Source organism: Equus quagga, chromosome 14 (assembly GCF_021613505.1).
Source record: "Equus quagga isolate Etosha38 chromosome 14, UCLA_HA_Equagga_1.0, whole genome shotgun sequence".
Lineage (NCBI taxonomy): Eukaryota > Metazoa > Chordata > Mammalia > Perissodactyla > Equidae > Equus > Equus quagga.
In genome coordinates, this window is record NC_060280.1 from 94614183 (window position 1) to 94639435 (window position 25253).

Sequence of the window (25253 nt, forward strand, 5' to 3'; positions counted from 1 at the left end):
CCATCCATCCATCCACCATCCACCATCCATCCATCCATCCATCCGCGCACCCATCCATCCATCCACGCACCCATCCATCCACTCATCCATCCACTCATCCACCCATCCCTCCATCCATCCACACACCCATCCATCCATCCAACAACCCAACCACCCACCCACCCAGCCATCCATCTGTTCATCCATCCATCCAACCATTCACAGCGGAGGCCCTGTTGTCATGGGAACAGCTGTCTCCCTGACTCCCTGGGGCCGTATCTCCATCACTGATGATAAATCATGGGGCACCTGTCCCTGGGTGGGCTCCACTGAGAACATTTCCAAAATAAGGAGCAAGCTCATCCTGCTTCCCACCCACCTCGTTTCCTGGTCCTCCGCGCCCAGAGCAGACCTGTGGGAGAGCAAAGGAGACTCAGCATTATTGGCCTATTTTTGGCACCTTGGCCGTGAGCCCCAGGAGGGCTGACGTGGCTTCGTCTTCATCAGGTACCAGGCAGGTGTCAGCGTGTGCCTGCTGTGTAACAAATGAGCCGGGACAGGCTGGCACGAGGAGACAGGCCGAGGCCCTTCACTGACGCAAAACAAAACCACTAATGTTGCTCGGCATCCCCTAAGCCCAGGGACACTGACCCACCCACAGGAACTTGCACAAAGGTCACCAGCTGGAGCCTTCATCTGAGCGCAGATCTTGGTCTGTCGGACGCATTAGCGGCCCGAGGTCCCTGTGCGTGGCCTGTGCTGGCTGCAAGGAGGAGGAGAAGGAGGGGACGGTCCCCAGAGGCAGCCACTGCCCTCAGGGAGCTCAAGGGCAGGGCAAGGAGGGGATGACAAGGGTCAAAGGCAGGAGGCAGACCCCACGGGAAGAGAGCACAGGTCTGGAGGCGAGAGAGAGGGCCCGAGCCGCGCTGTGTCCATCTGCACATCCCGGGCCCAGGCACTAAAGACTTTCAGTAGACATTTGCTGGACTGAAAAAAAAGAAGAGGGGAGGGGTCGAACGGGAGCAACCGCTTAACGGGTTCAGGGTCTCTTTTTGGGGTGACGGAATGTTCCAGAACTAGAAGGAAGGTTGTTGCACAGCATCGCGAATGCGCGAAATGCCACCAAATCGAGCACTTTAGAATGCTTCATGGCACCTTCTGTGAATGTCACCTCAACAACAACAAAAAATAATAAATGAGTGAGGAGGCTCAGGAGCAGGAGGAAAGGGGGCCCGGGGACACGCTGTCCGTGGAAGTTGCTCCGACGGCACACGCGTCCCGTGTCCAGGCTGTCAGCACGGGGGCGCCAAGCCCCCGCCACGTGGCAAGGGGGGCCGAGGAGCCAAGTTGCAAATTTTATTTGCTGTTGATTAGTTTAAATTGAAATCGCGGCCTCTGCGAGGGGCCCCCGTGGGGGGCAGCTCAGGGGGGGAGGGGGAGGACCCCAACGCTGAGCGTCGACGATGGAGAGGGCACCGTGTTGGCCGGATGACCCCCGTGTTCTCATTTCCTCGTCACGACGACATCGGGGTCGTGAAAACGCGGTGACATCACGATGGCTCCGATCGGAACTTCCAAGGGGGCTTGGCAGCCCCTGGGGGTGTCCGCTGTCGCCCGCGGTCACCTGCCCGTTTACCTGTCGTCCGCCGGCGCAGCCTCTGGCTTCTCTTCAGACCTGGGCAGGACGAACTCGGGCTGCGGCCTGGCGCTGGGGACAGAGTGGTGACGAGGATGACAAGCCGGCGTGGACCGCGGAGTCTCTCCCTGGTCACCGAGAGCCGTCTGCAGACGGCTTTGCTGCCCCCGGGAAGCGCGGGGCCCGGAGGACGGAGGGAGGTGTCTGTTACCCGGGTGAATGAAGACGAGGCGGCTGGAGGAAGGGGGTGTGAGCGGGCCGGGGAGGGCAGGCCCTGAGCCATTTCTCAGCTGGTCACCAAAAGACATCTGCACTCTTGTTCCCTGGACGCTGTCGCCTCCCGGTGCCACAGTCCCCGAAGGGTGGGCCCTGCCGGTATTGTTTATCCCTCTATTCCTGTCCCCAGCGGAGGCTTGGCACGGGGAGGGGAGTAACCCAGGGAGAGACAGAGACAGAGACAGAGACAGAAAGTCAGAGAGAGATGGACAGAGATAAAGACAGAGAGACAGAGACAGACAGACAGAGAGAGGGGAGGAAGGAAGGGAGAAAAAGCAGCAAGACAGACAGACCTGACCCCCCTCACAGCCGTCAGGAGGGCGACTGTCATGAAAACAGACAATGACAAGGGTGGCGAGGACGTGCAGAAATTGGAACCCTCGTGCACTGTCGGTGGGAATGGAAAACGGAGCAGCCGCTGAGCAAAACACTCCAGCGGTTCCTGGACAGATTGAAAGTAGAACCAGCATGTGATCCGGAATCCCACTTCTGGGGCTACACCCCAAAGAACGGAGGGATGTTTGCACAGCCGTGTTCAGAGCAGCGTGATTCGCAGCAGCCAAAAGATGGAAGCAACGTGAGTGTCTAGTGATGGAGGATGGACACACACAACGTGGTCCAGCCACAGCCTGGAATATTACGCAGCCACGAAAAAGAAGGAGGTCCTGACACCTGCTCCCACGTGGACGGACCTGGAGGACGTGATGCTCAGTGACGTGAGCCAGACACAGAGGGACACACACTGTGTGGTCCACTCACAGGAGGTCCCCAGAGGAGCCACATCCACAGAGACAGAAAGTGGATGGGGGGCCAGGGGCTGGGGGAGGGGTGGGAGTCAGTGTTTCATGGGGACAGAGCTGCAGTTTGGGGAGATGGAAAGTTCTGGAGACAGATGGAGGGGATGGTGGCCCAACCGTGTGAATGTGCTTCATGCCGCTGAGCTGTGCGCTTAAAATTGATTAAGAGGGTGAATTTTACATTATGTGCATTTTACTAGGATAAAATTTTTTTTTAAAAAAAGACAGGATGGAAGGAAGGAAGGAAGGAAGAGAGAGGAGAGGAGGAAGGAGAAGCGAGAGAAGAGAGAGGAAGAGAAGGAGGAAAAGTCCCCGAATGGCACAGGATGGTGAGTCCTGCCCGCCCTCCAGCCCCCCTCCCCAGGTGGCCCATGGCTCGTCTGGCCTCTGTCACCATTAAATGACTCTGTGAAGCCGCCATGCTTTTGCTCATTACGTGTCTCATCTGCTGCCATCACCCTCCCTGCTCCAGGACCCATTTTCCTCGCTCGGTGAGGCGTGCCTCTCCTTCACCACTTGAAGAACCTTCTGGACCAGGACTCCATCTTATTCACCTCTATTTCCCACTAGGCTGGCCCAGGGCCTGGCAACGACACAGGCTTTTGACCCACCAAAAGCCCCAACTCTCTCACCGACTTGCTGTGTGGCCTTGGGGGATGGCTTGCCCTCTCTGAGCCTTGGATTCTCATGGTTACACCACTAATGAAAAATGAGCCAATTAGATAGCAAAGGGGTGTTTCTGGGTCTCCCAGGGGAGAGTAAGGAGCTTGTGTCCCCTCTGTAAAGGGAGATATTATTATTAATATTATCCTGGTTACTGTCATTAGTCTTTACGGAGCCACCATTTTCCCCAAGTGGCACAATCGCTGCCATTGCTCCTGAGATCTCACAATGACGCCCAAGGTGGCTATGAACTTTTTACTTGCCTAATGTCACCTGTCGGTAAATGGAGGAGCCTGGATTCGAACCCGGGTCGGACGCCAAGCCCTCAAGGGAAGGGCAGGGGCTTGAGCCGTGTGCTGCTTGCATGACATGGGTCCCTGCTGAGCCAAAGCCGCCGGTCGCCCCCCCGGATTTGGGCCCAGCTCAGCGCCAGCCCCGACCCGGCCCTGACGGAGCCCCTGCACTGACCTCTCTCTCCTGGCCTTGAGCCGCTCCTCTTCGTACCTGGAAGGGAGAAGGAAAAGCACGTCGGGCGCAGCCCTCCTCTCCCCATGCCCGGAATTCCCTTCCCTCTGGAACAGACACGACCTCATCGTCACATCCGAACACACGCCAGGCTGTGGAGGCGACAGGACAGCCCGCCACTCTCTTTTATGTTCCCTGTAGCTGCTTTACAAGCCCCCTGCTTGGTTGGCATATTCCAGCATCGGGTGTAGACACGACTCGGCAGACCCTTTTTGCCGGTTCAGCATCAGCGATGGAACCGTGCCCTGATAAAGCAAGGCCCGCATCCACGTGGGCGGGTCTACACACCCCTCCATCAGGCCAGTTTTTCTGTAAAGGGCCGAAGAGGGGATGTTTCCGGCTTGGCAGGCCAGTCTCGGTCATCGCGACTCAATTCAGTTGTAACTCAAAAGCAGCCGCCGATGGCGCATCAATGGGTGCGCGTGGCTGTGTGCCGATAAAACTTTATTTATAAAACCGAGCCGGGGGCCGGGGCTCGCTGGCCCCCGAGATGCCCAGGGCCGCTGCCTTCTCTAATCTCACATACACCTGTTTTTGCTTCCGTTCTGCTGTTTTCCCAACGCGCCTGGTTCCCGGGCAGCCGTGTTTAGCTGAGCGGGGACGTGAGGAGCGTGGGGGGCGTTAGGGACGGAGGGGGTGGCGCTCCCACGGCACAGGGACACCTACTGGAGCACGCAGTCCGGGATCTGCACGTGTTCCATGGGGATGAGTTGCTCCAGGCCTTCCAAGCTGTGCACGTACTGGATCTTGTTGATGAACTTGACGCTGGCAGGATGGGGAGGAGGCAGGCGTCAGAGACGCAGCCCGCGGGCGGCACCCAAGCCACACGGAGAGACGGCACAGGGCAACGCACACGCGCCCTATTCCAGGGCGCCCCGAGCATCTTCCCTCCAGCTTTTCGCCCTGCCCGATGCCAGCCTCCACCCCGCGCCCCTCGGGGGCTGGACAGAGCAGAACCGGCCCCACGGTTATTCCAAAAAAACCAACTTCAACCTAATTTTGGTGATACATAAAATCAACTTTTTTCAAGGTCAAATCAATTCCCCTAAGGATGAGAACTATAAGGCCAAGAGAATATAACGGCCCGATAAATAATAAAATAATCAAGTCACAGTAAAAGAAAAGTCAGGTAGAGGGGCCGGCCCGGTGGCACAGCGGTTAAGTGTGCACGTTCCACTTTGGCAGCCTGGGGTTTGCTGGTTTGGATCCTGGGTGCGGACATGGCACCGCTCGGCACGCCATGCTGTGGTAGGTGTCCCACATATAAAGTAGAGGAAGATGGGCACGGATGTTAGCTCAGGGCCAGTCTTCCTCAGCAAAAAAAAAAAAAGAAAGAAAGAAAGAAAAAAAGAAAAATGGAGGATTGGCAGCAGATGTTAGCTCAGGGCTAATCTTCCTCAAAAAAAAAAAAAAAAAAAGACACAACAACCCCCGAGGGTGTCTGGATACGGGCTCTAGACGCTCACCTGATGAAAGGCCGGGAGATGGCCAGCACGGTGCGAATGAACCAGGACGGGTGGACGATGATCAGGGACTTCAGGTTCTTCCGCAATCTGCGTGGGGGGCACAGGAAGCAAGATGAGCTCCCAGTGGCTCCAGGCTCCTCCCGGTTTTCCGGGGCGGCCGTGCAGCCTCCGCAAAGCTGGGCGCCTTCGCAGGGTCGTGGGAGCTGACGGCTGGTCCCGCCCGAGTCTTAATCCAGAGTCTGAGCTGTCGACCGCGTGGCCACACTGCCGCCCCGTCCTGGAAGCTTTTCTGGGCGCCCCGGTTCTGGGTATCACTTACGGTCATGTTGAATTCATATGCCCCCCCCGCCCTGAAGTCATACGTTCAGGTCCCAACCCCTAGGCCTCAGGATGGGACCTTATTCGGGAAGAGGGGCCTTGCAGGAGAAATTAGTTCAGGCGAGGTCACACCGGGGTGAGGGGGGGTGGCCCTAAGCCAATGTGACTGGTGTCCTTATAAAAGGGGACCTTTAGACACAGACACGCAGGGAGAAGGCCACGCGAAGACGGAGGCAGAGGCCGGGGTGACACTTCTACGAGCCGAGGACGGCCAGCGGCGCCCCGAAGCTGGTGGTGACATGGGGCAGATTCCCCTCCTCGGCCCCCTCGGCCCCGGCCCTGCTGACCCCTCAATCTTGGACTCTGGCTCCCAGAACCGGGGAAGGATAAATGTCCGTGGGGCTTTGCTGCGGCCACGCCACCGTTCAGAGCGACCTCGGCGCTCGGGGTCCCTGGTCCCCGCCGGGCTCACCTCCTGTCAATCATCTGGTAACACTTCTTCAGCCAGCCGATGCCAGGCATCCTCCGCCGCGGGGTGGCCCCGTTCAGGTACACGATCATGTAATCCTCGGCCACCAGGAGCTCCAGACTGCTGATGACGTACCTGGTCACCGGGCCCGGAGGAGAGGGGACCCGGCCGGCGGGGCCCAGCGTCAGGGAGCCCCAGCTCTCACACCTGAGCACCCGTGTCCCCGGCCCCAAACAGGCACCCACGGCGGACGGTCCCCCGCCTCTTCCTGAGCAACTCCAGAAAAACCCTGCCCCTCGCTCTCAGCCTCGAGTTCCCCATCTGTGCCTGTGTGTCCTTGGGCAAGTGACCCAACCTCTCTGTGCCTCGGGCTCTGCACTGTAGAATGGGAGGCAACGGCGCCTCCCCCGTGGGGTCCCGGGGAGGGTGGGGAGCGCCCAGCCTCGTGGCTGCCATATAGTAAAGGCCCCGAAATTGATAGTGGTGACCAGGGGACCGGGATGGAGGTCGGCCGGCGGGGACGGAGGACAGCCACTTACAGGAAGAGGTTCTCCATGATGTAGTGGTAGTCGGGGGAGCTGCTGTCCGGGAGGAAGCAGGCGGCGAAGACGATGATGGCATTGAGACCCTCGCCGTAGTACCCTGCGCAGAGGCGGCCGTGGGTGGCCCCAGGCAGAGACGGGCAGAGAGCCGGGACGCCGGCCACCCCGTCGGTGCCCGCTGGTCCACGCCTCGGCCCCGTGCAAGTTTCACCCTACCCCCTGCCCTCCCCGAGACCAGGGCTTAACATCCCCGAGGCTCAGAAGAAGAGACCGAGGTTCAGAGAGGGCCACTGACCGGCCTCCAGCTGGTGCCGGGAGGGGGCCGAGGGGTGCGGTCTCACCTCCGTGGGTCACCACCCTCATGTAGGGCCGGATCATGTGCAGGTCGATGCGGTGTTCTTGCTCTCCAATGATCACCGTCCGCCACAGCCGTCCGTTGGCCGCACTGCCGTCCTCGGCCGCGCCGTCCCCGAACAGATCCGCGCTGTCCCCGGGCATGTTCTTGGCGGCGGCCACGGGCGTGTCATCTGGGAGCAGGCGGGGGGTGGGGTGACAGAGGGGACGCCTGAGTCGGGCATCTCATCCCGGCCTCCCGCCTCCTTCCGCTGCCCGTGGCCGCGTGGCCGCACCTCCCTTTTGTCCTCCGCTTTGCCGACTGATGGCGTGTGGCGGGGCTGGGGATGCTGCTGGGGGAAACGGCGGCTCTGGGAGTCAAAAAATCACGCCTAAATCACAACTCGGGTCTTTTTTCAAACTTCAGAACACAGGAAAGTGCTCGCGGGGGACGTCAGGCGGTCGACCTGGGTAGACCCCGTTTCTGCCAATGACTCGCTGTGTGGCCTTTTGGGCATTCTGTCCCTCTCTGGGCTTCTCAGGTTTTTAACTACTCAAAATGTCCCCGTCTTGCCCACCTTCCTTCCTGCAGTCTTCCCGCCTCAGGAAACGGTGCGGCCACATCCCGGCTGCTCAGACCCCCAGAGCAGGCGTCCCGGTTGCCTCCTGCTCCCTCTCTGTTCCTTCCATCCCCGAGGCCACCGCCGCCTCCTCCTCTGGGGTCTCCCTGCCTCCGATCCCCACCACCGCCACCCGCTCTCACCAGGCTACACTAGGGAGCGAGGATGGGAACCCCAATCCGGTCGGTCCCCTGGCAGTTTCCCACCAGACTGGGAATAAAAGGTGACCCCCCGCCCCCGGCCCTGTCCCCTCGCCTCCTCCTTTGGCTCCCAGCATCCACGTGCAGACGCCGGGACCCTGGCGCATCTCTGGTTTCCAGCACCGTCTTTGTGCCACGTGTGCCGTGGGCCCCGTCTCTTCCCGGCCCGTCCCCCCCCGGCCCCCCCAGACCCTCAGTGGACACCCGGAGTGGACGCCCCGCCGACTCTGGGCAAATCGGCTGGAGACAGACCCTTCCGGTCTCAGAAAGCCAAGTCCCCAGGGAAAAACCCACGCGTCCCCGAGCCAGAGGGGCCGGAGGCTCCGGGCGGCTCCCGTGGGTGGCCTCGGCCTCACCTTCCCACTCCAGCTCGTTGCCGTTGCCCAGAAACTCGAGCGAGTCGGTCTCGTCGGGGGTCTCGATGTCGTCCACGTTGATGTCCAGGTCATCGGGCGTGTCCAGGAAGTCGTCGGACAGCAGCGAGCCCTCGCTCTGGTCCAGGGACAGGTTGATCTCGGGCGCCACCAGCGTCTTGCGCTTCCGATGGGCCCCGTTGAAGGTCAACGTGTTGGGAGGGGCTGTGGGGAAAAAAAAAAAAAAAAGAAAAATCAGACAAAACGGGGTGACTTTTCTTTCTTTTTCCCACTCCCCACTTTCCGCCCTGGCCGCCACGCGACGTCCTCTTGTGCTGGACATTCACGCCGTCACCGTCCGCTCGTCCAGAGCCCCCTTGCGCCTCTGAGCTTGACTCAGTTTCCCCATCTGCAAAAGGGGCTCACGGGAGGTGAGCCGGGTCAAGGTCGCATGGACGACCCGCCCGCTAGACCCCGGGCGCCGGCCCCGCTCTGGCCGGTGTCTGCGGTTACTGTCGCCTCCGGGCGCGGCTGGCAGAGAACACCCACCCGCGTCCTACTTTTTCCATTTCTGGGACCTTCGAGTCTTTAATAAAATGTACGGATCACGGAAGCCGGGCCAGGCCTCCCCGGGGCTTCTGATGTCCCCACCGTACGACATCCCACAGTGGCGAGTTCCGAGATTGCCCGCTTTACCGGATGCGCAAACGGAGGCACAGAGGGAAGAGGACCCTCCAGGTGGCTCTGGAGCTGCGTGGGGTGGGACCCCCCCATGGTCGCGACTGTTTCCTCCTAAGACTCTTAGCCTGGACTCTCGTTTCCCAGAAAAAGGCGGTTTCTCCTCCCAGGGTGGCCCCTCGGGGTCAACGTCGGGGGAAAGCCATCATCTCCCCAAAGCCAGCGCCAGGGCCAGAGGCCGGCCTCCCACTCCACAGCCGGTGAGGACAAAATAGACACCAGGAGGACAGTCCCGCCCCTCTCTCCCGGGAAGATGTTCATTGATCGACAATTAAATGTACCAGCTCCTCATATTTCCTTTTCTTTGAATTTCCCTGTCCCAGAGCAGCGGGTCAGAGACGATCATAACATTGAGCTCTCTTCCTCTGTTACCGTCACAGCATGGTGACAGTAAGACAAAGTGTCGATGTGACACTTCTCGTTAGCGGGGAAGCAAGGCGTCAGTAATGTCACCATGCGGACCTGGGGGACACAGCATGGAGCGAAAGAGGATTATTCTCCAGCCTTAAAATCGAATGGAATTTGCCCTAAAAAAAAAAAAAAATCCAATGGAGTTTGTCCTGCCGACTTTCAGACTCGCTCGGATCCTTTCTTCCTTCCAATTTCTCCCTTCTGGAATGAGAATATCTCCCCTATGCCTGTCCCACCTATGTATTTTGGAAGCAGATAGCTTGTCTGTGTCTCACAGGTTCACAGCTGGACAGGACAAATCACACCTGAGACGTTTTTCTCTGAAGGCCTTCGACTGATTAGATGCGGCCCACCCGCATTACAGCGGGCCCTCTGCTTTACCCAGAGTCCACCGATTTGAATGTAAATGTTGTATAAAAAATGCCCTCAGCAGAAACATCTAGAATAGCGTTTGACCACATAGCTGGGTACCGTGGCCCAGCCAAGTGGACGCAAAAAAGTAACCATCTCAAGGTCCCTTTTTCCACGTGAGGGGACAGTCACAGGCTCCAGGAACCAGGATCAGGATCTTTGGGGGCTGTTATTCAGCCAGCCACACCCAGGAAGCAAGGTACTGTTCCTACATACACCTCATTTTTCAGAAATAGGATGTGGAGGCCCAGAGCGGAGAAGGGACTCCTCCAGGTCACCCTGCGGGGATGTGACAATCCCAGGCAGAGCCCATGCACTCAGGCCTGAAGAAGGGCTGGCACTCTATGTGATCAACCGTCTGGGACCAGCTGGCCCCCCTCCCTGGTCCACGGGCACAGTGTGGGGCAGGGGTGGGCAGTCCTGGATGCACTGCTGTGTGACCTCAGGGACGTGGCTGTCCCTCTCTGGTCAGTCTTTCCCCTGTAGGGTGGGCACTGTGATGAGCTGCACCAAGGAGATGCAGGCAGAGCAGGGGCCCTCAGCGGGGCTCGGCGAGGAGAGGCCATCAAGGCATTTCCTCCTCTGGCCGCCTGGGACTGCCTGTCCCCGAAGTCTGGGGCTTTGGAACCTCAGAGCCATGAGCCCCCCTGAGTGCCCAGGGCTGACTTTGTGCCTGGCACCCCCCGCCCACTTTAAACGTACCACCTCGTTTAATCCTCGCATGCCCCTCCTGCAGGAGGCTCACTCCATGTATTTCAGAGATGAGGAATTGGAAGCACAGAGAAGCTGAGCAACCAGCTCGAGGACACACAGCCACACTGCATGAGAACGTCATGACGGTGTCCCAGCATCTGTCAGCCACCGTGGCTGCTTCTCCTGTAGGCCTCGGAGCAGAGGAGCCCTCCCCCGCCCCCGATGTCCGCCCCAGAGGCAGGGCCTCCGACATTTTTCCAGAAATTTCTAAGGACCTGGCAAGAGTGCGCCCACTTCTGCGCTTAGGGGAACTTACAGGACGCGTCGGCCTCGGGGCTGCCGGGGGAGTCTGATCCCGTCTCTTCCGGGAGCGGCCTGCGGACCAGCCGGAGTGAGCGTCAGTCAGCCACCAGGCGCCGCGAATCCAGCCGCGGGAGGAGATCCGAGAAAACAGCGAGAAATGCGTTTAGTTAGAGGAATCGCTGGGACCACGGACACCCCGTCATTGGCTCAGAAAATCCTCAGACACCAGCGCGGGCCGGCGGCCTTCCCGTCACCTAACGAACGCTACGCCTTTTCTTTTTTTGGAGGGGAAAGCAAAGCCCAGACACGGCTTCACGTGGAGGGGACCCCGCAGAGTGGGGTCTCGACGAGACGCTCGGGTGAAACGCAGCAACGAGCTGTCAGAGGGACACCACGGGGGCCGCCCGGGGTGCAGCAGTTAAGTGCGCCATTCTGATTCTCAGTGGCCCGGGGTTCACCGGTTCAGATCCCGGGTGCAGACATGGTACCGCTTGGCACGCCATGCTGTGGCAGGCGTCCCACATATAAAGTAGAGGAAGATGTGATGTGAGCCGGGGTTTGTCTGGGTTTCCTCGTGGTCGGCTGGGGCGGTGGGTTCCGGGAGGGCCCCGGAGTGAAGGGCCCTCTTCGCCCCATCATCCCAAGGTCCTGCCACCACCGACTGACCCCTGTGATGTCAACTTGGTCCCCTGGCTGGGATGTGTGATCGGCTGTCTGCACCGTAACGTCCCTCCCCACCTTCTTCTTCTTTTTTTTTTGTTGAGGAAGATTAGCCCTGAGCTAACATCTGCTGCCAATCCTCCTCTTTTTTGCTGAGGAAGACTGGCCCCGAGCTCACATCTGTACCCTTCTTCCTCTACTTTATACGTGGGATGCCTGCCACAGCATGGCTTGCCGAGCGGTGCCATGTCTGCACCCGGGATCCGAACCGGTGAACCCTGGGCCGCCAAATAGGAACATGCGCACTTAACTGCTGTGCCACCGGGCTGGCCCCAGTTTTTTTAAAGAAATGCAGCCAGCTATGCATTGGTGCCTCTTTAACGCCTGGCTGTGGGCACAGATCTGCAAAAACAGGCCTTTTTCTGGGGCAATGCCCGCACTGCTTTGTGGAGCACCGGCTCTTGCTGCCCGGGTCTGACCCAGCCGCCCCGGCTCCTCTGCTCCCTGGGGGAAGTTCGGCTCCAGGCAGAACGTCCTCCCGAGGGCCCGGGCTGTCCCAGGCTCCCGCCGCAGGGCCTGCTGACTCGGGGATGCGCTGCCACTCATCCCAGCGGAAAGGGGGCTGTGTAGACAGCGACGGACATAGAACGCTTTTTCCTTTCCTTTTCCAGAATGACTTATTCCTTTGCCTCTGTTCCTCCGAGGGCGCCAGCTGGCCCCCTGTGCAGGGTCAAATCTCCCCAGGCTGCTGCCTTGGCCGCCCTCCCGTCCTTCTCCCGCACACCGTGCATCGAACGTTCTTTGAGTAACTACCACCTCTCAGGACATTAGGGGGTCTTGGAAGGAAAGGATGAACCAGAGGTCAAAGGTCAAAATAGAGCAGAGGCCCAAAGGAAATGAAGACGTGCGTCCGCTCGAAAACTCATACTCAATGTTCATAGCGGCAGGAGTCGCAGTAGCCAAAACGTGGAAACAGCCCAGATGTCCATCAACGGATGAATGGATGAACAAGACGCGTGGTCCGTCCACACACCGGAGTATTATGCAGCCGTGAAGAGGCGCGAGGCCCCGACACGGCTGCACGTGGACAGAACTGAACCCACGACGCTCAGGGAGAGAAGCAGACACAGAAGGACACACGGCGTGTGACCCCATGGATGGGAAACGTCCAGAACAGGCCGATCCACAGACAGAGAGCGGGCTCGTGGGGGCCAGGGGCTGGGGAGGGGGTGGGGGTGATGCTGATGGGGACTGGGCTTCCTTTTGGGGCGATGGAAATGTTTCCGGACTAGATAGAAGTGATGCCCACATAACATTGTGACTTTGCCAAATGCCACTAAATCGTGCATTTAAAATGGCTAATTTTATCTTATGCGGATTGCCCCTCAATTGAAAAAAAAGCGAGCTTTAAATAAAGTCGGAAGAAGGTTTTAAAGAGGCAGGCGGGGCTGAAGCGTCCTCTTAGAGGCCCGTTTGGTGTCCTCGCCGCCCTGTCCCTCTTGTCTGTAGCTGCCGCCCCTCCTGCTCCCCACACGGTCGGGCCTGGGGACTCATAAGCCCAGGGTCCTGGGGCACAGGGAGCTCACCGCCCGACCAAAAGGTGACCCCGAATTGCAGACTGACAGCAGACGCCTCACCCCTAGTTCTGGCTCTGCCCACACAGCATTTAAGAACATTTTTAATTTGCTGCCAGGTCAGAGCTGGGACACAAAACGTCTAGATTTCCATCTCTTCTTGAATCGGGTCTGCCCTTCGCGAGCGGTGACAACCCCCAGGAGCTGATTATCGGCCACTCCTGCTCCCCCTGGGTGTCGGGATTTCCTTCCGGCTCCTTCTCTCCTTTGGGGTGCCTCCCGGGGGCCCGTCAGCCTGAGGCTGCAATTTCTGCTGTTCTGGAATCAGCCAGAATCAGGACTCGCCCCATGGGTGGGGCACTCGCTCTGAGCCAGGGTGGCATGTTCACCGTGCCATCTTATTTGCTCCTCGCGGCAACCCTAGGAGGCAGGGAGAAGCCTATTTCACAGACGGGGAAACTGAGGCTGGGCTAGGGGATGCCCCCCCCTCATGCTGGGGGTGTTGAACCGGTCAGGCGGCAGATCGGATCCCCGTCACTGCCTGCTACTGCCCCCTTGTGCCCGGCCAGTGCACGTGCACCGACCCCAATAGGGACGGAAACAGGGTGGCTGTATGAATGTATATATAATAATATTATATACAATAATACAAATATACATTATATATGTTACGTATATAATGGAAACCTACTGCTTCTGTTTCTTTGAGGAGCCCTGAGTGCCACACGAGGGAGGAAATATAACAATGAAGGAAACAGATGAGCAGAGCAGATGGTGACGCTGGCAACAAAGAAAATCAACAAGATGAGGGAGCGGGAGGGGGCGCGAGGACGGGGTGGTCAGGGAAGGCCTCCCTGAGGAGGTGACCTTTGGGCGGAGACTTGAAAGCAAGAGGTTGGCTGCGGGGAGGTCGTTCCAGATGGAGGCACAGCAGGGGCAAAGGGCCTGGGGCAGGAATGAGCCTGCCGAGCTATAGGAAGAGATGGGACAGAGGGTGGGGGGCAGGGGCGGAGAGAGGAATCAGGGAGCGGGAGGGGTGGAGGAGGAGGGTTGGGGGAGGTGGGGCCAGGGGAGGAGATGTCGTGGGAGCAGGAGGCACCGGGCACAGACCCCAACCCCCCAGGACACCACGAATGTTCCATAACTCTTCCAGACCATGCTGACCCGGAGGAGCCGATTCAGCAGGCTCCCTGGAGGAGGCGCCCGCCGCTTCCTGATGCGGGCCGAGCACATGGCCGCCCTGCCCATCCACAGGGCTGCGGCTTCCAAGGCCAGGGGACACCTACCTGCTCCCCCAAGTCCCGGGGAGACCCCAGATTCTGCTGCGCCAAAGCCCCTCCACGACCTCACCGTGGATCGAGATGGCTCCCCGCGGTGCTGGCTCCCTTCTGTGACAGGCAACCCACGTCCAAAGTGGGGGTCCCCCTAATAGGCAAGGTGGACGGTGTGGCTTTATCCTTTTGTGGTGGGTTGAGTTGTGGCCCCCCCAAAAGAGAACTCAAGTCCTAACCCCCACGTCCTGGGAAGGGGACCTCCTTGGAAATAGGGTGGCTGCAGACGTAAGGAAGTTAAGATGACATCATCCTGGATTAAGGGGGGCCCTACGTGCAGGGAGGGGTGTGTCTATAAGGAGGAGGAAATGTGGACACAGACGCACAGGGGGATGGCCACGTGCACGGGGAGGCGGAGCCTGGAGTGACGCGTCTGCGAGCCACGGAGGGCCAAGGACGGCCGGCCACAACCAGAGGCTGGAGGAGGCGAGGAGGGTACTCGAGTCTGGACTCCCAGCCTCCAGAAGAGGAAACAATACAGTTCTGTCATTTTGGGCCACCCAGGTTGTGGTCCTTTGGGGTTTTTTTTTGAGGAAGATTAACCCTGAGCTAACATCTGCTGCCAATCCTCCTCTTTTTTGCTGAGGAAGACTGGCCCTGAGCTCACATCCGTGCCCATCTTCCTCTACTTTATATGTGGGACGCCTGCCACAGCACGGCTTGCCAAGCGGTGCCACGTCCGAACCCGGGATCCGAACCGGCGAACCCGGGGCCGCCGAGAAGCGGAACGTGTGAACTTAACCGCTGCGCCACTGGGCCGGCCCCCGTGCATGATCTCACTTACATGTGGAAGATAAACAAACACATGGACAAAGAGAACGGAGGGGAAGGAGGTTGGGGGCTGGGCAAACGGGGTAAAGCGGCACAGACATATGGTGACAGATGACGCTTAGACTATTGGTGGTGAGCACGCGGAGGTCTACACAGAAATGGATAAATAATGTACACCTGAAATTTCACAATGTTATAAACCGTTACGACCTCGATAAAATAACTTAACAAGGAGAGGGAGAGACCCGAGAGATCTCTGTGTCTCTGCCGGCGAGCTCAGAGGAGAGGCCTCGCCGGGCCCTGAGCTTGCACTTCGAGCCTCCAGAACCGGGAGAGGAGAAAGGCGTGTTGATGAAGCCGCCCGTCTGGGCGAGGCTGTGTGGCCGCCGAGCTGACGGAGAAGGGGACAAGAGGGGACGAACCCAGGGTGGCTGGAGCTGAGGACGGAGGAGACGCTGAGGATGGTCAGGCCCTTCCGTCGCTGCTTGTCCCGAGCCCACGGCTCGTGCACAATGTTTTTTGGGATTGCTAAGTTGTGCAACACAAAATCGTCTCTGTGTGTGCACTGGGCTGGGGGAGAGAGAGGGCACTGGCCTGCCCTGGCAGGGACAGACAGACGCAAACAGGAGCCGAGTATATATATATACGGAGAGAGACAGAGACAGAGACAGAGAGACCGAGGGGAGAGACAGAGGAGGGCAGGAAGGGAGTGAGAGAGGACGATTGACAAAGCGAAGGGAGTAAAATGGTAACAATTGGCGAATCTGGGTGAAGGTTTATAGATGTTCTGCTAAGTTTGGGACGACAACAGAATAAAAAGCTACAAATAAACCAAACCCGAAGCCCACTGGGCTGTGAAAGGACGAGCGGGCCGAGGCAGCAGGCAGAGATCTCGCCCTGCACCTGCCTCTCCTTAGCTGTGAGACCCTGGCCAAGCCCTTCCCTGCCCTGGTCCTCAGTTTCCCCCCTCGGTTTCCCGTCAGTCTCTCAACCTGCTTCTGCTGGCCTCAGGACCTTTGCTTGTGCTGCTCTCTGTGCTTGGAATGCCCAGCCTCTACCCCCAGCCTCCATCTCCTGTTCATCCTCCTTCATCCTTCACAGCACAGGGTCAGCACCGCCCCCAACCTCCCGGACCCAGTCAGATCCCACCCAGCACTCTCCAGGCGCCGAGAACCCAGCTGTGATTTCACACTGGGTTGTGCGTGAGGTCATAAGGGGACGCCTGTCTCTGCCCCAGACTGAGAGCGGACCCCAGGGCAGCCGCCTTGTTCTTCTCCACGTGTCCTCAGCGTCTCGCTCAGGGCCTGGCATACAGTCGGCGCATATCATGAGAAAGAACGAATGGAGAAAGTGGGGCAGCCACAGAAATCCTCCCCAGGCTGCCCTCAGCTCTGGCTCCAGAGGGATCTGCAGAAGGGCAGGAGGGAGAGGCCACAAGACAGTGGCCGCGGGAGCGGGGGCTGTGGGCCTGGGGCCCAGCGGGGGGGGGTCCTCTGACCCCCCGGGGAAGCTCGAAGACGCCCCGGGAAGGGACCAGCGAGCTGGAAGGAACAGAATCGCGCGTTGTCCGGCCCCAGACAGAGCTGGTTATGTGCAGAGGCAGCTGGACTCACTTCTTCCAGAAGGAGGAAGACAGAGGCCATGGCTCGGCGCTGGCTCACCCCCGGGGCTGCACAGCGAGGCCTCTATCCCGCAGACACTGCCCCACTGAGACGGCCGGGGACGCTCCGCAGCTGGGGGACACGCCCCCGAAATCCACCTGCGCAGCTGCCACCAGCCCCGTCTTTGTCCCCACCGGGCTTGGGAGAGGAGAAATCTTTGTAAAATGTGGGGAGGGGCCGAAAAAAAAAGGGAACTGGAGGCCCAAGACACAAGTTAATAAGACCAGCCCCGAGGGGGCCGTCTATGTGGGTAGCTGTCATCGTCTACACAGCCTGCTTTAGCCGCCTCGCCCCACGCGCCCCGTCGAGTTCTCACGACAGCTTCGCGAGCGACGAACGGTGGTCTCCATTTTAAGAGAGGGAAACTGAGGCATCGAGATGCTGGAAGGTTGCCGAGGCGGCCGAGCGAGCCTGTCAGGGAACCGGGATCGGAGCCCACGGCCGTGGTCCGGTTCCCAAGGTCGCGCCCTTTTAATCCCGCCGTGCAATAAAATAAATTCAGAGCATTCCCACCCACGTCAGGACTTCCTTGCTCAGAAACGGGCCTTCATTTGCCCAAACGACCCCATCCGGGCGTCGGGAGATCCCTTTCCACGCAGCCGGACGTCAGCATCCTTATGTTGACTTGAAGAGAAGGACTGTGACCCGGAGAGAAGATGCTAAAGGGGAAAGGGCGGGAGGTCAGTAGCAAGGAATGGGCCACCGCTGTCCCGAAATACTTGTATTTTCGAAGACAAACTCCTGCGGACAACAGCGCCGGGCGGACGAGATTCTCGGCTGTTCTGAGCACGGGCGCCTCTGGCTAGAGAACCGCAGTGCACGGCGTGCGAAACGCAGAGAGCAAATGCGACTGGATTCGGGGTGCGGGGTAAATTCAGATTCAAATGGGCGGTGATGCCCCCGACGTCGCGGCTGCTACCGGGCACAGTGGACACGGGGCTCCGACCTCCCCCGTCAGTCTGTGCCCGTTTTGAGGGACCGGTCGTATAAAGCGTATATTGGACCATTTGAGCCCGTTTATTCTATATTGGACTCAAATCTGGGTCCCTTTGGTGCCTGTTCATCAGCCTAGTTCTGCCCTGGGGACCCTCTGTGACGGAGATATTCTGGGACCGCTGATCTTCAGACTCTCTTTTCCAGGGTCAACACGCTTGGTCCCTTCGACTCTCGCTTCCCAGATGCTTATGCAATAACCCTGGGGCGTCGTCTCCCGCGGGTAAAATCCTTGCCTTCAAAGACGCAGGAGACGAGCGGTTGATCCAGGCTCAGGGGGACCCTGCGGTGACAGTGTTTTTTCTCACCCAGCGCCTCTCCGGGAGGAGAAAATAGAGAGAGAGAGGCAGGCCTGGCGGCTCGTGCATCTCAGAAGCAAACGCACACAGCTCCCTTCCTCCGCGATTTATTCCTACGGTGACCATCACCCGCTCGCACGGTATCTATTGAGCGCCGGCTGTATACCAGGCTCCGTCCTCGTGCTGGCATACAGCAGGCAGGGAACCAAAGGTCCCTGCTCTCTCGGGGTTCCGTGGCGCGGAAACAGTCTATAAACAAGAGAAGGATGTAAAATCTTTCGCCTATTAGACTGAGTCACCCAGGGCTGCCGTCACAAATGACCGTGAACACAGTGGCTTAAAACAACACACATGTACTCCCTTGTGATTGTAGACGCCAGAAGCGAGCCTGAAATCAGTGTCATCGGACTGACATCAAGGGGTGGGCAGAGCTGGTCCAATCATGTGTGCAAAGTCCCGTTTGCGATGGAAGGAAACATTCTCAGGTCCCGGGGATCAAGGCGTGGATATTTTGGGGGGACGTTACTCAGCGAGGAAACAATTCAGGAACGGGGGAGGGGGGAGTGAGGGGGCCTGGAGGTCCTCTTTGAGAAGGTGGCCTGTGGGCAGAGACTGAAGGGGGTGAGGGAGCCAGGGTGTTCCAGGCAGAGGGAACAGCCAGCACGCGGGGAGTCTGAAAGTCAGAGCCAGCTGGGCACATCGAAGGAACAGGAAGGGAGACGCTAACAGGGCATGAAGGGGACGGGAGTGATGGGAGGTGAGGTCAAAGATGAAGGGGGAGGCTGAACCCCAGATTTTCTGTGGGATGGGCATTTGCCCCAGGGTTTTTTTTTACAGTTATATTGAGCAGACCTTTTTTTTTTTTGGTGAGGAAGATTGGCCCTAAGCTAACATCTGTTGCCCATCTTCCTCTTCTTTTCTCTTTTCTCCCCAAAGCCCCCCAGGACATAGTTGTATATTCTGGTTGTAGGTCCCTCTGGCTGGGCTATGTGGGACGCTCAGCGTGGCCTGACGAGCGGTGCCATGTCTGCACCCAGGATCCGAACCGGTGAAACCCTGGGCCGCCGAAATGGAGCGTTTGAACTTAACTACTTGGCCACGGGGTCAGCTCCCTGTCCCAGGGGTTTGAAGCAGGGTACAAGGTCTCTCTGGCTGCTGCAGGTAAAAATACGCCATCCCCTGAATGCATGGGAACCCAGGCAAAAATATTGCAATAGTCGTGAGACAGTTTTAGAAAAATGTTGAGAATTCTTAAAACAGTGTGGGAATGGGAGCTTTTTTGGCTCTTTGGCGGGGGTTGGGGGAGAATCAATCTGAAGTAATTCAGGAAATATTCATTATGTGCCCGGTCAACTAGGGGGGGTCTCTGCACCACCCCACCACCCTCCCCCGGGAGAAGCACGGGGCCCGCTCCCTCCGCCGACCCCGAGACCTGGAAGCCGCACCTGGGAAGCGCTTCGCCCTGCCACTCTTCCTTCACATCCACGTTTTCCATCCTGAGCGTGGCCTCGGTGGTCCCCATGGGAGCCGGGAAGAGGTGCCGACCCGAAGGAGAGACGAACCTGAAGGAGAGCCACGGAAGGAGACGTTACTGGGTGACCATCATGATATCAACCCCCCACCACACACACACACACACACACAGCACTTCACAGTGATCTGCAAACAGCTCTCATGTCCACGGTCTTGAATCATTCCCCAGTCCCATGAGACTTTCTCATTTCACAGGTGAGAAAACAGAGGCGTGGAGAGTTGAGAACATTCATGTGGGTCTGGAGTTTGAACCACATGAGGGGATGAACCTCCAGCCACAAGCCCCGCTCCCTTTGAAGCTCTGAAACCCACCCTTCCCAGGGCTTATCATTCCTCCCTCACCTTGGACTTCAACTGGGAAGCAATAAATCAATTAAAGTCATTTATACTAAAGTGTTAATGACTGATATACTTAAGCTTCCTTGCTAGGATTGACACATTCAAACAGGACCTGGTCAACCCCAACCTACCTCCATCTGCTCCAGGCTACCTGCCCTGCCCTGCCTCTCTGTCACCCCACAAAGAAACAAGTCCTGACAACCTGCTGACCCCAGGACTAATGAAGGCAGGGTGGAAAGAGACCGGGGTTGGAAGTCAGGATCTTAGTTACTACCAACCACAAAATGCCGGTTTTGTTTTTATTGTTCTGAGGAGCCAGCTGGCAGCAGGGGTGGGGTGGGGGGCAGCATTCTAGGCCGTGACTTAAGCGCTGGGCCATCGAGAGTGAAAGTAGAACTGAGTGAGATTGCTATCGGGTCCACCCTGGGGCACGGCAGACTCCCAAGCCACTCGCTCTCCCAGCCTCAGCTTCCCTGTCTGTAGATGAAAAAATTGGGCTAGAAATGATCTCTGTGGTCCTTCCAGCTGCAGCATTCCAGGATCTTATCGCTCAATCAACACCACAGCATCTGTGCTTTTAAATCAGTGGTTCTCAACGGGGGGGGGGGGGGGGGGGTTCGGCCCCCCCCCGGGGGGGGGCCGGGGGCCCAGGGGGGGGGGCTTTTGGGGCGGCCCCAAGGGGGGGGGGGGGTGCTCCTGGCATGGAGTGGGTGGGGCCAGGGATGCTGCTCAACCCCCCACAGCGCCCAGGAAGGCCCCCCCACGACGAGGAATGACCCGGCCCCAAATGTCTATACATCTGAGATTGAGAAACTCTGTTTTAATTCACACGCTTGGGCAAGGATTGTAGGCCCGGGTTTGGCAGTCATTAAGGAGAGCCCAGGGTGTCATCGTATCACATCCTCCCAACAGCTCCTGTGTTGTCATCCTCACTCACCAGCGTCTAAGGTCCCCCCCCCCCCCCCCCCCCCCCCCCCCCCGCCCGAAGCTGCGGCTGCCCCTCCGGAGAGCTGGTGCTCGGCTGCCAGTGTGGGCGTGTCATTCGAAGCCCCTCGCTGGGCCTGGGTCCCTGGAGACGCTGGGTCTGCGTTTGGGACTGTAGCTCAGGGAGCGAGGACCCAGAGGGAGGCTGGGCCCTCTGGGGACCAGGCAGGCGACGGCTAAAATTAGACGCCCCCACCCCCCCCCGGGTGAGAGTTTCTCACTCAATTCTTGTCACCGTCCTGAATGTCGTCATTCATTCACGGAGGAGGGACAGCAAGACGCAGTCCGGAAAGGGAAAAAAATCTCTTCACGATGCTACGGGCGACAGCCGCCCAGAAGCTGACGGCCAGGGAAAGCTCACGTCAGCGGAAATTCGTCTCCTATCTGAAAGGAGTGGTCTTTGGGTCTGTTTTCCTCATCCCAAGCCCGGGGGGGTGACCTCAGTCCCGGGGAAGGACCACCCAGCCCCCCACCCACCCACAGCGCAGACTCTGCAGCCACATATGTTGGCTCCACCATCCTCTAAACGCGGGGTGTGGTTGGGTCCCCAAGGGGCCCTGGACACCCTCTCTCGAATGCTCACTTATATTCGAGGATGGCAAATAAAACAAAGTGAGGGACCGCTGGAAAGTGTCCCTTTGCTCCAGGCAGGCGAATGACCAGCACATCAGGTACAAATTCCGAGAAGGAAGGCGGAATCTGTGTCTTGCACGGTCTCCCTTCCTCCCCACCCGGCAGGCGGGCCTTTACCCGCACATCTCTCGGGTCCTTCTTCCAAATCCGCTCAGGGGGTTATAAATAGGAAACGCGCAGAGGTGGGACCTGGACATGTCAGTCTCTTAGGAAGCATCCCCGAGAGAGGGGCTGAGGGTTTAATCCGCTTAACCTCCAAGCGGGTCTTGAAAATGGTGCAACCCTCTGTCTTCCGAGGGAACGGTGGGCACGGAAGGTGCCCTGGGGGGCGGGGTGTGTGTGCCGGGCGGATGGTTTTCCTCGGCCCGGGGAAAAATGGATGGTACCACCCCAAGCATCACGAGACCGTGCTTCTCCGCTCCCACCCTCCCCGCCTGCCAGAAGGGGGTTTGCGGCGGCAGATGCCTCCGGACAGACCTTCCCGGCAGGGCGGGGGGGGCAGGGGGTGGAAGGAAGGTGGACTCACCTCCACGCTGAGTCCCGGTTGCCTCCGCGGCCTCTCCTCCTCCTCCTTCTCCTCCTCGTTAGGCGCAAACAAAGGCGAGCCCCGCGCGGATGCAGCCGAGCATCTCTCGCCGCCGGAGCGCGCTCCCCGGGCCTTCAGAGCATCCGAGGCTGACGCGCGCAGGGGCGGACTCCGCATCCACGGAAGGTCACCCGGAGCAACGTGGCCGGTGCAGGTGGGCGCTTGTGTCCGGGGGGCGGGGAAGGGCCGGCGGTCCGCGGTCAGCTCCCCGTGGCGCACCGCTGCGGCTGCGCCCCCTTGTCGTCGCCGCTTCCCGTGCCTCCGAGGTATTTTCTTCCTTCCAGCTCCGCAGCTGGCGGAGGCTCGGCTTCCTTCAGACAGTGAAAGATGCTGCTTTTGTGTGCAGGGTGGATGGGTGGCTGGGTGGGTGGCTGGGTGGGTGGGGGCAGGGCCGACCGAAAAGCACAGCCCCCTCGCCAGAATCCGGGGCTCTCCATTGGCTGAACGAAGAGCATCTCCGACAGCCTCCCCAGAGGCAGGAGCGGAAATGAGTTCCTGATGGCGCATCAGAGATTAAACATCCACCCCCTGCCAAAAACCAAGATAAATAAATAAATAAACAGCGGCGATGGCCTCATTCCTTAGCTGGGGGCGGGAATAGCATCCTCAGGGCCCCGTTTCTTGGGTCCCTCAGCGGGCCGCTTGTTCTCCGTGGAGGCGTGTGTCAGAGGCCGGGCTGCATGCTGGGGAAGCACGATCTTCTCGGGCACGTTTGCTGGGGGCCCGCCAAGGGAAAGGCGCCCCCTGCGGTTGTGCAGGGCATGCCCCTCCCTGCCCCCCACCGGAGGATCTCAGGAAGACAGTGGAAGGATAGAGAGGTGAGAGCACAGCCTCTGAAATCAGACCAGAAGTGGGTTTGAATCCTGGCCTGCCAGTTCACCGGGATCTTACCTGCTGGGCCTCAGTTTCCATATCTGTGAAATGGAAACCTTATGGTCCTGGCGTTTCAGCATTGAAGGAGATGATGCAGGGAGAGCCCTCGGGACCGTGCTGGTGCATGAGAAAGACTATCCGTGTTTCTTGTTGAGGCTGTTTTTATTTTTTAGATCTGTAGCAGGTTGAATGCCCCCCCCCCCCCCGCAAAGATATGTCCGTGTCCTAACCCTGGAATGTGTGAATGTGACCTTATTTGGAACGAGGGTCTTTGCAGACGGAATTGTTAAGAATCTCAAGAAGAGATCATCCTGGATTTAGGATGAGTCCTAAATCCAATGACAAGTGTCTTTATAAGAGGAGAGGAGAGATGAAGCCATCTGAGAGGGGACGGCCAAATGACGATGCAGGCAGAAGTCGGGGTGATGCATCTACAAGCCAGAGGACATCAAGGATTGCCAGCGGTCGCCAGAAGTTAGGAGAGGGGCCTGGAGTGGATTCTCCCTCACAGCCTCCAGAAGGAGCCAACCCTGCCGGTACCTTGATTTCAGACTTCTGGCCCCCACCAAACTCTGAGAGAATAAATTTCTGTTGTCTTGAGCCACCTAGTCTGTGATACTTTGTTATGGCAGCCACAGGACACTAGCACATGACCCCCAAGTAGAAACTGATGTCTGATGTTCTCTCCTGCCTCTCTTATTCACTGCGATGGTTTTTAACCTGTTCTGTGAACACATCAACTTCATTCCACCACAGGGCCTTTGCACATGCTGTTCCTTCTGCCAGGAAGTGCTCTGCCCCTAGGTAGTCACATTATTCAGGTATCAGCTCAGAAGTCTTCTCCTCAGAGGGGCCTTCCCTGATCACATCCTACCTTGCCTCGCATTCCATCACCCTCCATCCCATGGCCCAGTCAGATTTCTTTTTAGTATAATTTTCTAAAAATTGTGGTAAAGTACACACAATATAAAACTTACCATTTTAGCCATTTGAAAGTGTACAGTTCAGTGGGAAGAAGTACATTCACGATGTTGTCCAAACATCACCACTATCTAGTTCCAGAACTTTCTCATCACCCTAAATGGAAATCCCATATCCATTAAGTAGTAATGCATTCTTCCTTCCCCAGCCCCTGGTGCCCACGAGCCCATTCACTGTCTGTGGATCTGCCTGTTCTGGCTGTTTCTCGTCAATGGGGTCACACACCGCGTGTCCTTCTGTGTCTGCTTCCCTCCCTGAGCATCATGCGTTCAGGTCCGTCCACGTGCGGCTGTGTCAGGGCCTCGCTCCTCTTCACGGCTGCATAATATTCTAGTGTGTGAATGGACCACATTGTGTTTATCCACTCACCAGTGGATGGACATTTGGGCTGTTTCTACTTTCTGGCTATTGTGAGTAGTGATGCTATGGACATGGGTGTGCACAGACTTATTTGAGCCCCTGTTTTCAATTCTCTTGGGTAGGTACCTGGGAGTGGAATTGCTGGGTTATACAATAATTCTATGTTTCACTTATTGAGGAAACTGATGTGGGTTTTTTTTCACAGCGTTTACCACTATTTGAAATTATTTTCTTGTTCCCTTGTTTATTCTCAGACCCCGTTATTAGAATCAAGAGAAAAGAGACTTAGTTGATTTTGTTTACCGCAATGTTCTCCACAGACGCGACAGCACCTGGCACAAAGGAGATGCTTGGGAAACGCAGGTAGAATGCGTGAATGCTGGCTCCCTTCGTGGATGCCAGACGACACTCTACCCACGTGGCTGCCTCACTCACTGCATCAGGGTTGGTTCCCCTCCAAGGGGCATAAAGGCATTAAGGCAACCGCCCCACAGCAGGGGGAGGAGAGCCCGGAACTCCAGCACAAGATCTGGACTTTGCACCTCCTGCCTGGAGGAAGTGGAGCTCTGGGAAGAGACACTGGCGTTAACTGAACGGAAAATCCAAGCGAGTGTGGGTGCTGGGCACTGGGGGCCCAAAGGTGCAGAAGGCTTTGCTCTCATAGAGCTCAGTCTGAGAAACAGATGGGCAAAGAGTCTGGGCTGATTTAGAGACATCTTTGGAGTGGAGTGGCTTGGGGGGCACATGGGAAGATTTCCTGGGTGGGGACAGGGGTGGTGACGATGCGAGTTGGGCCCTGAGGCGTGAGTAGGAGTTGGACGGATGAAGAAGCTGGAGAAAGGTGTTCGAGACAGAGGGGCGGCCTCGCCCCAGGGGAAGCGCGCAGGAGCTGTCTGTGGTGCTGCAGCCCCCGTCCCGGCCTCTCCGCCGTGAGCGCGCGCG

General features: G+C 58.3%; 1 protein-coding gene across 1 annotated transcript in view; it reads right to left on the reverse strand.

Moving 5' to 3' along the window:
• Positions 1-22265, reverse strand: part of ATCAY (ATCAY kinesin light chain interacting caytaxin) — a 24659-nt gene extending 2394 nt beyond the window's left edge. Inside the window, exons 1-12 of the mRNA XM_046684904.1 lie at positions 22038-22265; positions 19468-19584; positions 10747-10805; positions 8181-8402; positions 7013-7198; positions 6669-6771; positions 6133-6264; positions 5343-5429; positions 4543-4641; positions 3820-3855; positions 1616-1687; positions 359-391 (exon numbers count right to left, since the gene is read on the reverse strand). Coding sequence (XP_046540860.1) covers positions 359-391; positions 1616-1687; positions 3820-3855; positions 4543-4641; positions 5343-5429; positions 6133-6264; positions 6669-6771; positions 7013-7198; positions 8181-8402; positions 10747-10805; positions 19468-19544 — 1106 coding nt within the window. The 5' untranslated portion in view covers positions 19545-19584; positions 22038-22265. The remainder of the gene's footprint in view (positions 1-358; positions 392-1615; positions 1688-3819; positions 3856-4542; positions 4642-5342; positions 5430-6132; positions 6265-6668; positions 6772-7012; positions 7199-8180; positions 8403-10746; positions 10806-19467; positions 19585-22037) is intronic.
• Positions 22266-25253: the final 2988 nt, after the last annotated feature.